We start from the raw sequence: 13,263 nt of genomic DNA, 5'->3' as shown, positions 1-13,263 counted from the left end.
AGAACGCAATCATCTATGCAAGTTATCACCAATTATTCGCGGAAACCTGAAATTCAGAAGCAGTTTATAGGAAAAGTAGGTCTTAATGTTGATAGATCCAAAGCAGAAGGTAGTGGAACAAGCAATGATGGGAACGCTTCTAGGAGATTTTTGCGGACCCACATCAATCTTCGCAAATAACGGGATTTCTGAACAACTGATTATATGCTTCTCGGTGACACTATCTGTAATCAATTCTGGACTTGACGTTGATTCCAAGGCTTTAGACAATTATGCACTGGAGACAGCCAAACTCTTTGTTCATCTGTACAATTGGTTATGTATGCCTGCTAGTGTCCACAAAATATTTGTTCATGGTTCGGCTGTGATACAGAATGCTATTTTAGCAATAGATCAGCTTTCTGAAGAGGCACGGAATAAAGACATACGAACATTTCAGAAAGATCACTCACGCAAATTCTCTCGCACTATTACGAATCGGGACATGCTGCATATGCTTCTGATTACTTGTGATCCCTTTCTATCGAGTATTAGGTACGTGGCTACCGGGACGAAAAGAGGGTGCTTGTCATACGAAGGACGACTGCTGTTGAAGACGTCAAAGTGTGGAGGAGGAGCCGCCAAAGGTAGGTCCAGCAACCAAAATAATGAACAATGTCTGTGACAGTGATGATTGACGTACAGATGTGGTTGACAAAATCAATTCTCGTTGTTCATTTGTGTGTGGGTGTAATGAAGACTTGTATGTATGAGTGTAGTGCAGATTAGTGTGTGTGAGTATACTCACGTATTGCATATGAATACGCAGTATTTTATTAGTGTTTACAAACATTTCCTCTCCTGAAGATAGGGCTATTTCAACCGAATGATGAACATGTTCATTAATTCTTAGTACTATAAATATACAATTCTCACATATTTGGAACTTTAGAAGTATTTTGTCCATTGTTATAACCAGTTATAGGTTTTGGCCAGGTTTTTGCTCATCCTAAACCACTGTGCTTTAGTATGTCATTCCTAGTAAAGCGCACAAGAATTATATTTCATATAGTATAATCTGGATGCTTTAGAGGGGTGTTATAAATAAAATCAAATACGCAAAATCTTACATGAGATAATGAACACAAGATGTAAAATACTATTGATAGTTGAAAAAAGACTATTGTTTATCACACTGTTTTCGATAGGACTATTGTTTATCACACTATATTTTCGACAGATTCTATTTCAAATATAGCTATATTCACACCAGTGCATTAACCACTGCGCTACCCAGTCCTGTTCCAAATCAGCCAGACATTTTCACTCTTTGAGGTTGGTGTTCGGCTCTTACGCACATGTTGAAACGGTGACTCAGTTGTTGAGCGCTGACAATTGGTGCGAGAGTCGATTTGATCCCTGGCCAGGTATGTTTGTGGTTAACCTTTTTGGGGGAAGGGGATTCTCGTTTACTCCCACATTATCATTCTACCAATTATTTAATAATCATTCACTTGCAATAATTATTCTTGTCCTTTAGTTCAAAGAACAAAACCATGAAACATAAAACTAGAAATTACATTTCATACCATATACAGTGTACCCCAAATCCTATTATTATTGGACAATACTATTCTTATATATACCTATGAAGGTTAAATTAGATACAAGATCAGTGGATAAAATTAGTTTTTTTTCTTTCTTTCGTTCTTCGTGCACCGTGTCATTTTTAGGCGAATTCAATTAATTTAAGTGAACCCGTGCGTACCAGTGTGCTAACCACAGCACTGCTCAGGCCGCTTTCTATTTGGCCATATGTTCTTGTTCATCAGGTGGATCCTCAGCCATTCAGACTGCACAGACTGTCCCACAATTCCTGTTGTGCTTGGACAACTCAGTATCCATATTAATGCAGTCCTGTGACTCGGATTCGATATTATGGAAAAATGGAAGGAATTAACCAGGATCTGAGTGTGGGAACACTGGTATTGTATGTCAGAGACCTAACTTAGTCTCGTTTTGCCATACGTAAATTTACATTACACAAAAAACTGTTTATATGTAGCACAGCGATCGTATTTCATTAATAAAGAAACACGTAAGACAGCGGATACCATTACTTGTTAACGTAAGCATTTAAAAACTAAATACTTAATACGTAATCCTATTCTCCATGTCAAATGAATTTGGTGTACGATGAACTGCAAATAGTAAAGGAAAAATAAATTCTGAAGGCTTCCATCTGCAGGGGTTTTATTCTAGAGATAGAATATAATATGTGTAGGATATTGAATAAAATGATTGTGCAAGAAATGTTTAAATAAGTGAAGTGTCGGATGAAAACTAAGCAAATGTTATGTTAATTTGTGCTGTGGATTAAACTAGAGATTGAGTTGATATGTAAACAATGAGTATTTACGTTGATTATAGGTACAGTGTTGACGTACATGAAGGTAATTTGTGTAATGTGGAAATCGTTTGGATTTAGGAGATGTAATAAATATATTAGAGGTCACATAAAGTTATTTATTGGAGTAATATAGTGTTAAATCGATAGTAATAATTTATAAAAAGAAGTTAAGATATTACAACAATATGAAGAGTTTTTGTTTTCATGTAATCCCCTACCGACGTTGATGCATTGGTATTGATTCTTAATTAAGATTATCAATACCAAAGGATGTCAATAGACATGTTTTTAGTTTCACAGCTTAAATTTCTCAAAAGAATATAAGGAAAAGCTTGAGGATATGAAAGCTGCTTCATTATCTATTTAGGGTCACGTACATAGGGTGAACAAGAAGGATACATATTAGATTAAAAGGTCATACATACGCGTGTCAGCAAATTCAACCTAGTTTCAAATACCAATCATTCAAAACATCCGAAAGATACAAAATTCAACATTAATAAAATACAGGTTTTTAAAAAAATATTCATAGAAAGACAATAGTGGTACTTTTCTCCATTAGAATAGACGTATCAAAATTGAACTGAGGGTTAAAGAACTTTGTACAGAAATTAAAAGCAATAAAATTGACGCGTTCATCACTACTGTTACCAACCATTACAAAAATACAGTGACGCAAGATATGTACACTTGGGAGACACACACGGATACTAGTGTGTATATAGTCTGACCTCTCTAATTAAGCCCATTTATTATATTCCTATTAATTATTTACTTTTTTCTTCTTACTGTCCCTGAGTAGCCATATTGTGGATCTAGGTCAGTCATTTCAGCTAGCGTATGTATGAGGTAGGAATGCTGTTTAACAGCCTGGTCAAAAAGAGAGAAAACCAATAGGGAAATGAGGGGAGAGCATAACGTAGAACAAGTGTTGGCAGTCACGGATCTACAAGTAGTACATCTACAATATGGATATTCTTGTTTGCCTGTCGCCACGGAGTTAATTGGCGACACTTGCCAGCTCCTTTCTCTCAAATTGAGGAAGACTAGCAGCAAACTATGACGTCAAAGACTCTTCAGTTAACAGTTATTGATATAGACAAATTTTTGTTACGTTTGATAATGTTTCATGTGTCAGAATGAATACTAGGACATTAGTAATGATATTTTATGTAATAAGTAAATACTTTCTCGTTTCCAAAAGGGAAATGCAGCTCGTTCTCCAGCAACATCCGGATCAAATGCTCCGAAGGCTGCGAAAACTTCTCAACCGTCTGCAGTTCGTCGTTCAACATCAACTGGAGCAATTACAACCACTACGGTGACGACAACAAATACTTCAGCGCCATCACCTGCTCCGGCAACTGTACCCAGCGGAAAAGGAGTTAAAATAATCGATTTGACAGATGAAGAAGCACCGCGAGCAAGTAAGTTTATCTCCTTAAATCGATTACATGCTGATGTGTTTGATACAGAGTTTTAGTAACGATGATGATAGAAGTTATGATGTATAAGTACTAAGATCAGTCACTGATGACAAGTTAAAACTGTTCTATTGCTTTGATATGTGTAGGGCAATACGATGAGGTTGCAGTGAGGTACTGTCGTCCTAATGGCTGTTGCGCTAGGAGTTTACTTTTAATTTTCTAGTCAAATGCGTTAACCATGATTTCGGAGTTCAAAATAATTAACCTTTTGTATATTTGTGTGTGAGATACTTGTGCATTGTTTGTATGCAGACGTTAGACAGTATTCCCTTTACTGTTCATCCTTTCCAATTCTGCATAAATATAAATGTTCTTGGAAGGGGAAAAATCATTTTTGTGATGGAACAAATTTGTTGCATTACCAAGAACAAATACTTAAGCGCCATATTTCTCAGTGCTGTCATATTTTCATTTGTGGTATTGATTTTTCTTGAATTAATAGTACACCAGAGTTTGAAAATTATTTAATGGATTGTTTACAAAATGAAATGCTTTAATCGCAACTTTTTTTTCAAACATTGAAGGTAACGTTGTAATGTGAGAACTGGAAGAAGGAAATTTTTAAAAGTACAAATGTAAGAATTGTTAAATTATTGTTTCAGAACCATCAAAACCGCCGCCTGCGATTCCTGTGAGCTCCGCTACAACGGTGGCCACCGTAAATGCCTCAGTATTGTCTGCTGCTCTTAATCAGGCACCGCAGCCAGTTACGACCGTCGGAGGAGGTATTCGTGTTGTTCCCACTCACCAACTGGCTAGTGCCCCATCGGCTGTCCTGGCACCGGTTAGTTAATATCTTATCTCCTTTTGATAAATTTACTAACATCATTTTTAAGAGCTGTACCATTTGTATGGAGTGTGATATGAATATAGTGGAATAGCATGGTGAACCGACCGCTTATAGATGTTCACATAATATAGGTGAAATTACATTATTTAAGAGCGTAAGGAACCTTGTTTTTGTTCTTTCAAATAACTGGCGTAGTAATGTTTCTGTCAATTTTTATCTTTCAATTCGAAGATAAATTGACTGCACAGTTGCATTAGTAGGTGAGTAATTTGAAATATTACGATTGGTAAGTAACCTTGTATTCCTTTGCGAATACAGGATTTTTCAAAATGATTGTCAGGGTTTCGTCACTGTTGCATTAGATTTAGTGATCGAAAGAATTAACGGAAAGGCATATAAGTGTAGTCTAACTGAACAGGTTTTGTTCGTAATTTATTTCGATACTTGTTTCTAGATTGAGCCACTAGGTGGCAGTTGGGCAGCATGGATGATACTGTTAGTGAAAGGGCTTTTTGGGTTCTTGAATATCACATATCGAGGTGCGTTACAGTTGTGCAACATTTTCGTACGTGTTACGGGAAAGATACACTGACAATTCCATTACAAGGTAATACGTACAGTCTATGGGAAGGGGGTTACATATGACATACTAGGTTGTGTATGACAGGAAATGTACTACTGCCTAGATAATTGCAAGGTTACCAGAGGAGAGCGTATTGGACATTTGTAATAGTTTACAACCAATATATATAATATAAATGATCGAAAATGACCAATATTAGTATCGAATCCATACTTTTCGGGGTCACTGAGATGAACAGTGACACTTCCGATACCGTTTAAATCTAAGTTTAGCCCCGTAACTTGGGGGAGGGGGAGATGTAAAAAATGATCGAAATAAAAAGTGACTAACGAAACATACAGTATTATTTTAACCCAGTTTTTATTATATAAAATACAGTGCTTGTTTGTAACCTCGTCAATCCTTTTGAAAATCACTGTATAATTTTGTTAGACAAAGATTTCATGGTATTACGTATAATTTTCTGTCTTCTAGTATTGCGTTGTAGTTAATAGTTTTTACGTAGTCTTAGAAAGTGGGTGTAAATGAGGATATTGTTTATCCTAAGAACATTCCCTTATATCTAAATGGTTATTTTATCAAAATCTATATTGCTTGTACATGACAAATGTTTTCGCGGTTGACATGCATGCATATTGATCATTTGTAGTAATTATTTTCATAATGAATGATTTCTGATTTTACAAATGAAGTAACTTAATCAATAATTGTATTTGATATGTGATATAGTATACATTGAAACTGCATGCAAAATTATAATGTCAGGTAAGTATTTGAAGAAGGGGTGTTTGAGTGCTAAATTCTGGAGATGACTGCAAGAATGCGAAATTCTGGAGAGGCCTACCGGGATGCGAAATCCTGGAGTGGGAGGGAATCCTCCCACTTGATATTTTCACCTTCATTAAAATCATTCTGGAGAGGGGGATTAAAGTGACACTATTATCGGAAGTTTGAAAGTAATTACAGTAGTTCATATACTCAATAATTAACATGTATTTCACATGTAATCATGTAATTAATGGATAACTTAGAGATTAACGGTATCTGTAATCTCACATAGTTGAATAATTTATGGGTTTCAAACATGTGATATCTCTGTCGAAACATTCCAGTGCAAAGAGTTTTTTCCCACTTCTTCTCACTTTTGACCGTTACGATTTCGCACTCTGGTGCCTACTAGGGCTGTTAAAATTCGAATGATCATTCGGACAATGAATAATTACTCAGATAACAAATAAATGTACGGATAATCGAATTACAGCTGAAATATTACTTGAATAACGAATATTCTAATTTTAACAGCATTAATGTCTACAAGACTTCATTAAAATTTTATGGAAGACAATAGTTTGAGCATATAAACCAGTAAGCAACCAAAATAATTAGTGTAGGAAGTATAATTTATACAAGAACAACGTGTTTTAATCAATAGAAGAATTTTGGGGGATTGACACTTCTGCATTCTTTAGGCTTTGATTTTTGTTTATCCTATTTACATATTTGCAACGAAGTTCGGGGAGTTCTTCAAATACACACAGTAATAAATAAGTTTAACAGGACTTTTATGGTTTGTTAAATAACACTTGACGGAAGATAGTTGAGTAGAGTAGAGTAGAGATATTCAGTGTATATTAATATTCTCCACTTCTTCCACTGATACTATGCGACGGATGCCTTCGCAGAATTCTTGTGGCTGAGAGTGCAGTCAATGCAATACTCCTCTTTTACACTTCTTGGTCCTATCGAAAGTGGATGATGCCCTTCAGACATAAATACAGCAAGGGAACGAATCAGGGCTGTATGCTGGATGGACCAGGACCTCTCAGTGTCGTACAATTGGCTTTTTGAGGCCCGGCGTTATCGTGATTTGAGATAATGATTGCTTGCTATGAGACCTCACTTCTTGGCTCTATATGTAGCAACGTTGGAAGGGCTGTTATGATTGGAATCGGTCATAACCCCGTATAAGGGTTCCGTAAGTATCCGCAGAGTTCCATTTAAATGTGGGGGGCCGCGGTGGCTCAGTGGTAGAGCGTTCACTTCTGGTGCTTGGGGTCCCGGGTTCGATCCCAGCCCCCGCCAAGTGAACTTTGTGGTGGACAAACACCGTGTGCGTGGGTTTTCTCGGGGTTCTCCCGTTTCCTCCCACTTTCTTCATTCCACCATTTCATTCATTTCTCATAATCACAGTCTCCTTTAGCCTAACCGGCATAATCGTGGGACGTAAAACTCAAAGATTTCATTTCATTTTTTTTTCATTTAAATGTCCCATTCAGTAACTAATTATAGTTTGACGAGGAATCTGAAGGCAGAATATTTGTAAATTTCCTAAAGTTTATTTTAAATTTTGTTTTATTTTTACTTATAATTTCCATTGATTTGAAATGGGTATTTTGTAGAATTTCTAAAAATAATTCACTGTCTCCTGTTTTTTTATAGACAAATTCTGGTAACACAACTGCTCCTCGGTTAACGTATCTTGTGCCAACTTCGGCTGTGCAACAACGGCAACTCCTGATTGCCTCTTCTGCACCTCAGGTGAGAAAGCTCCTCCTCGCTTGCTTGTTTTTCTACCTTAACATTCCGGTCAATTTTTACCTTATATTGAAACCTTGCCGGTATTTTTTTTATTAACTTTTATATAGTATTGGTAAACATGAGTAAATACGTATTAAAGCTGTTCGGTGTTCTTACCACTTTGACTTGTTTCTATGATTGTCGTGGATAATATGATAAGTTTGAAATAGGCTAAAATATAAAATGTCATTAAATTAACAAAGGTGTTTCCAGTAATTCATATCTGCAGAACTTAGAATGAGCGCCGCCATTTATGAAGTCATAAATTACATCCATATATTACTGGATTGAAGAAAAGAGTGCTTCGGGTCTCGAAAGGGTAGCACTAACGAGTATTCTGTAATTATTAGCATATCAAAAGTTAGTATATACAGAATAATGAAAAACCATTAAAATAGTACAGATTCTTTCCAAGATTTCTGGTATATTTGACTTGAAAGGTGTTAAACATAGCTTTCCCTTCTCATGAAAAATTAAAATAAACTTGAGCATGAGCAGCAGTCCCGGGTTCGATTTTTCAGTGGGGACACTGGATCGAGAAGGTACAAAAGCTTTTTCTGGACAGCCATCCTGAGTGAGATTTTCCTGAGTTCTTCTCATTCATACCAGGCAAATGCCGAGATGTTATCTAACATAGGTTCCAGACCACTTCGTTCCTTTACCTCGGATAGTGTGATCGCCGAGCGACTTAATCCTGCATACGTGACGAGCTAACATGGTTATAGATGCCGAAAGCCCAGAAAGCTAATTTCTATATTTAAGCATATAGTAAAATTAGTTCTTCGTTTGATTTTTATTTTACGAATAACTTACGAACTAAATATGTGCAGATCGTAGAGGACAAGAAATTCCTTAAGAGGACTTTCATCGTCCGTCATTTGATTTCCCTGAAGAGTCAGTGAAAATGACCTTTATGTTGTACGAGTTCAACTGGACTCATTCGATCTGAAATCTGCTTGGCATGGTGGTTTACCTGGACCTACTAGACAAGCTTGTGTAATATCATGGTCTGCAGGCATTTAACTGTGGCTGTCGTATCTCTGCTACAACAGCTACGCAAGCAAGAAAGCGTAGATTAATTATACCGTGTCACTGATCAGCTCCAATGTCATCGCTGTTAATGTTATTGTCTTGGAAATAGGAATTGTTACAGCTGAAAAATTACAGTATATAAATTTAGGGCCTCATAGAAAGGACAGCCTAATTACACACACACGTGTCTAGCTGTCAACGCCAGAGATAAAATTCAATTCTTTAACTTTATTTGTTTGTTTAACTGTAGTGTTCAAAGACAGAATATATATCACTCTACAGGTCACATCGAATCTAACAGAATGGCTTGAAACGGGATAAATTTTCCATTGTTTACGAGAGAATCGCGAAAAACAATATGGCGTTAAAAAGTATATCATTAGTTGCCAGTGTGATATAGTTGATAGTTTTTATTGGGCTGGCATAGATTATTTATTTACTGTATATGTAAATATATACTGTGACGTAGTAGACTATATGTTACTGCTGGGTTTCTCTTAACAATGATACACGTTAGTGAATTGCTAGCTGGTAGAGAGAAATTAGCACACTCGTGTTTGCCACGTTGTTCCGAATACGATGCGCTTCATTCAATACTTCAATTTTCTTTTCTTTTAATATGGGAGAAATTTGAAAACGGTTATGTAGAAGAGAATAAGTAAAATATTTTTGAACTAGCACGGTTTTATGTTTAAGTTTTACATTTTGATTGTAAAATATTATATGGACTGTGCAATAGAAAAATTTCGCCCTGAACCATTGGGAAGTTAACTTTCTATGGACTTCTCACACTGATGTAGGTGAAACATCAGAGTGTCGGTGCAACTTATGGCCTTAATTATTGAAATGTTAAGGATCTGCTTATGTAATTTTAAGTATAGAAAGAATTTGTTTGAAGTAGAATATGGTGATACATAAACTACGTAGCAGTTGAAGCGTGTACAGTAAATAATATTGTATACGGGACTTAAAGAATGATAACACTAATGGTAAGCCACTTTTGCATGTTTTAGAAATAATTACTAGCATTTTGATAGACCGTGACTTAATGTATACGTGAAAAATTATAGTCTCCAGACATTTAACTGTGGCCATCGTATCTCCACTGCAATACTGACGCAGACAAGAAGACGTAGGTTGATCATGCCTTGACACTGATCAACTCCAATGAATGCCATCGCTGTTGTTGTTGTTGGCTTGGAACTAGGAATTGTTGTAATCAAAATTTACAGTTTTTAGGGCTTCGAAAAGACAACTAATTTCATACACGTGCTTAGCAGTCAGCGCCAGAGATAAAATGGTCAGTCTTCTGTCTGTAGCATTAAATATAAGTTACATAATGTTTATCCCTTGTATGTGGATAGTTGTAAATTGTTGAGAGAGTTTTAATATAAGCGGGTAATAGAGAAGGGAATCAATACAAACCGTTATCTCCAACTTTCTTTTATGATAAAATAAGAATGATGACATGTAATTATTGTTGAAATAGTCAATTCTGTAAACAAGATGTTAAGTACTATTTACCAATTAATTTTATATATTATTGATTAAACCAGGTGTGAGACATATTACAGAAACAGTGATGTTCAAAGTAAGTTGAACATTGGCTTTTCTAAAGTTATTTACTTGTATCTGTAGATAAGGTTGCAACAGATCGAGATGTATCACAGCTTCACTTGCGACTCTACAATACTTACTAAAACATGCTGCCTACAAGTGGAAAAAGTCTCCGGAAGGAATGTGATGTTTGATTTTAATATATGAAGATACATATGAAAACACTCAATTGTATATGAGCTAGTATTTATTGATAAAGCAAGGAAATTGGGGAAAATAACCCGCCTGATCTAATACATTAGGTGTAGCAATGTATGTGGAATTGTAAAAAGATCAATTGATGTGTGTTTGTATCAAATTTTGCGATATTGGACAATTGAAAGTTTTCGAATTATGCTGATTCTATACTCTCTTCGTTCCAGGTTCGTCCTGTCACGTCAGTTCCAAATACAGCTGTGCGGCAACCGTTACAAACTGTTATGCTTAAAGGATCTTCTTTCATCCCAGTGCAACAAGGCTCAGGTAATAAATTTCATTAATTCATTTATTTCTTGGACTATATTGTATCATAATAGTTAAAATATATGTGCAAGTAACAGTTTTAAATTGAAAACATTTGATTATCATGGTTAGGAATGAATCTTAACGCTCAGGCTCGAAAGTTGGAGAACAGCTATTCTAGCTTGCTCTAAATCGTGCTTTTATCGATAATTGAATACTGAGAACTCTTAGTTTGTTGAAGTTTAGTTTCCCTTTTCAGCACTGAGGCTATATGAGACGTAACCGAACCATTTGTAATATGTTCAATACTTACCTGCTGGGAATCGAATCCAGAACTACATACAACAAAGGAGCGCCCTTACTAGCGAGAAGGTTAGAGAGAATCCTTGTTAACTTGTAGACACATTACATGAACATCTTAGTTATGTACACTCGTAAATTATAATATTAACATTATTTACGAATGGATCTTTTTTTCATTTTTAATTGTTGTAGCAACTTTATTTGCTGGCATATTTCTTATCCTAAACAAGAACTCTGCAAATTGTTTAAATGCACCCACTGAATCATTCAAGTAAAAAAGTAGATTCTTGTAATCCACATACCAAAAACCACAAAGATATTAATCACTAAACACCATCAGAATAATTTGGCCAGATTCCAATGTCTGCTATGACTCATTTGCTGCAGACAATATGAGAAAATTGAAGTGACTGAGATAGTAAGAATTAGATGCTATATTATAATGTTCCATACGCTCGACAAGTAATTAATTTTTATCGCATGTATGGAAATAACGAAGAGAGATTGGAACCGGCAGAATCGCTATTCAGCCAAGAATTTCTTTGCAATCTCATGTCTGTTTTTATTGAGTAAGAACTGTAGTTTCAAAACTTTAGAATAAAGCTGATAACAAACAATGTACTGCAGTGGTATGTAGAAGTTCTGTTGTTGTTGTTGTTATTATTATTATTATTATTATTATTAATAATAATAATAATAATAATAATAATAATATAATAATAATAATAATAATAATAATAATAATAATAATAATAATATTTCAATGTCTGCCAATATCTGAAATTGTAGAGGGATCAGATTAGAGTAGCAAGGAGGGGGAAGAAGTGAAATATGGAGGTTCATTAAAGGGGCACCAGGTAAATAAAATTTGCAGCCACTGATCTAGCATGTTGCGTGAGATTAATGACTGTCTTGTAAGTGTTTTTGTTTTCTTCTCCAACATTTGAATGACTTACATTTGACACATCTCCTTACTTCGAAATTTCATATACGGTAGTCTTTGTTAACCGACCACGACGGGACCATGACTCTGATCAGATAATAAAAATCACTATTCCATAGCTCCGAAATTGTGTAGCATTTCTGTAATGGTTAAAAAGCTCACAGTAGCTTGCAGCTTACGGTAGCTTACAGTATTATAGTCAATAAATTAAGTTACTAATATCAAAAGTTTCCGACCACAGGCTGCTCCAGTGACAGTCACTTGAACGAAATACTGTATATTGAATAAAGCATAGTAGACAATCACACAAACCGCACACTTCTTTACGGTGAGTGTGTGTTGATGGAAGAAAAACACAAAACTGAAAAATAAATAAATAAATACAATTAAGCCTACAACATGAATGAAATACGGTACTGTATTATGTAAACACGTTTACTGAACGAAGGAAAACACATTTGGGTTTAAAAATATAAAAATCTACTTGAAAAGGATGCTTTCATGAATTGTATATTGTGAAGCACTCACGTAACTGTCAATGAATATTATTTATTTCTTGGAAAGTGGGCGGTTAAAGAGAAACCGGTTAAAAGATATTCCACTGTGGTTGAAAAATAGTCCCGAATGACTACTTATCCAGTTTAGTTCACTTTACTGTGCTTTCAGTAGAATCAGCTTAATAATTGCCCCAATAATAATAATAAATAAATAAATAAATAATAAGAATTATTATTATTATTATTATTATTATTATTATTATTATTATTATTATTATTATTATTATTATTATTATTATTATTATTATTATTAAAGCAGTTACGTTCGTGACTGCAATAGTATTATTGGAGAGAAAAACAAAATTTCTGAATTTTTACCTCTAAATGCTCATGTCATTAATAGGATGTATTTATTTATTTATTTATTTATTGTTACAGGTGTCCAGGCAGGAAGAATGCCAACTATTATTCAGTCTTTGACATCAACTCCTACTCCGTTACAACAGGTATGATTGTATTTATTTGTAGCTGCATGTATGTATGTTTTATTCAGGTTTGAAACGAAATGCCGAGAGTAACATCACCTATGTGCATTTTTTCTTGT

At 35.0% G+C, this 13,263-nt stretch overlaps 1 protein-coding gene across 6 annotated transcripts in view; it reads left to right on the top strand.

Moving 5' to 3' along the window:
• LOC145680351 (uncharacterized) overlaps window positions 1-13,263 on the top strand; it is a 161,327-nt gene that overhangs the window by 135,210 nt on the left and 12,854 nt on the right. For all 6 annotated transcript variants that reach the window (XM_081750751.1, XM_081750750.1, XM_081750749.1 and 3 more), the window contains exons 8-12: window positions 3,594-3,816; window positions 4,479-4,660; window positions 7,689-7,787; window positions 10,838-10,937; window positions 13,098-13,165. In XM_081750751.1, coding sequence (XP_081606877.1) covers window positions 3,594-3,816; window positions 4,479-4,660; window positions 7,689-7,787; window positions 10,838-10,937; window positions 13,098-13,165 — 672 coding nt within the window. The remainder of the gene's footprint in view (window positions 1-3,593; window positions 3,817-4,478; window positions 4,661-7,688; window positions 7,788-10,837; window positions 10,938-13,097; window positions 13,166-13,263) is intronic.

This window comes from Thermobia domestica, chromosome 3 (genome assembly GCF_964235325.1).
Source record: "Thermobia domestica chromosome 3, izTheDome1.hap1.1, whole genome shotgun sequence".
Taxonomy (NCBI): Eukaryota; Metazoa; Arthropoda; class Insecta; order Zygentoma; family Lepismatidae; genus Thermobia; species Thermobia domestica.
The sequence above is the reverse complement of the archived record's forward strand: the minus strand, read 5'-3'. Positions and strand labels throughout refer to the sequence as shown.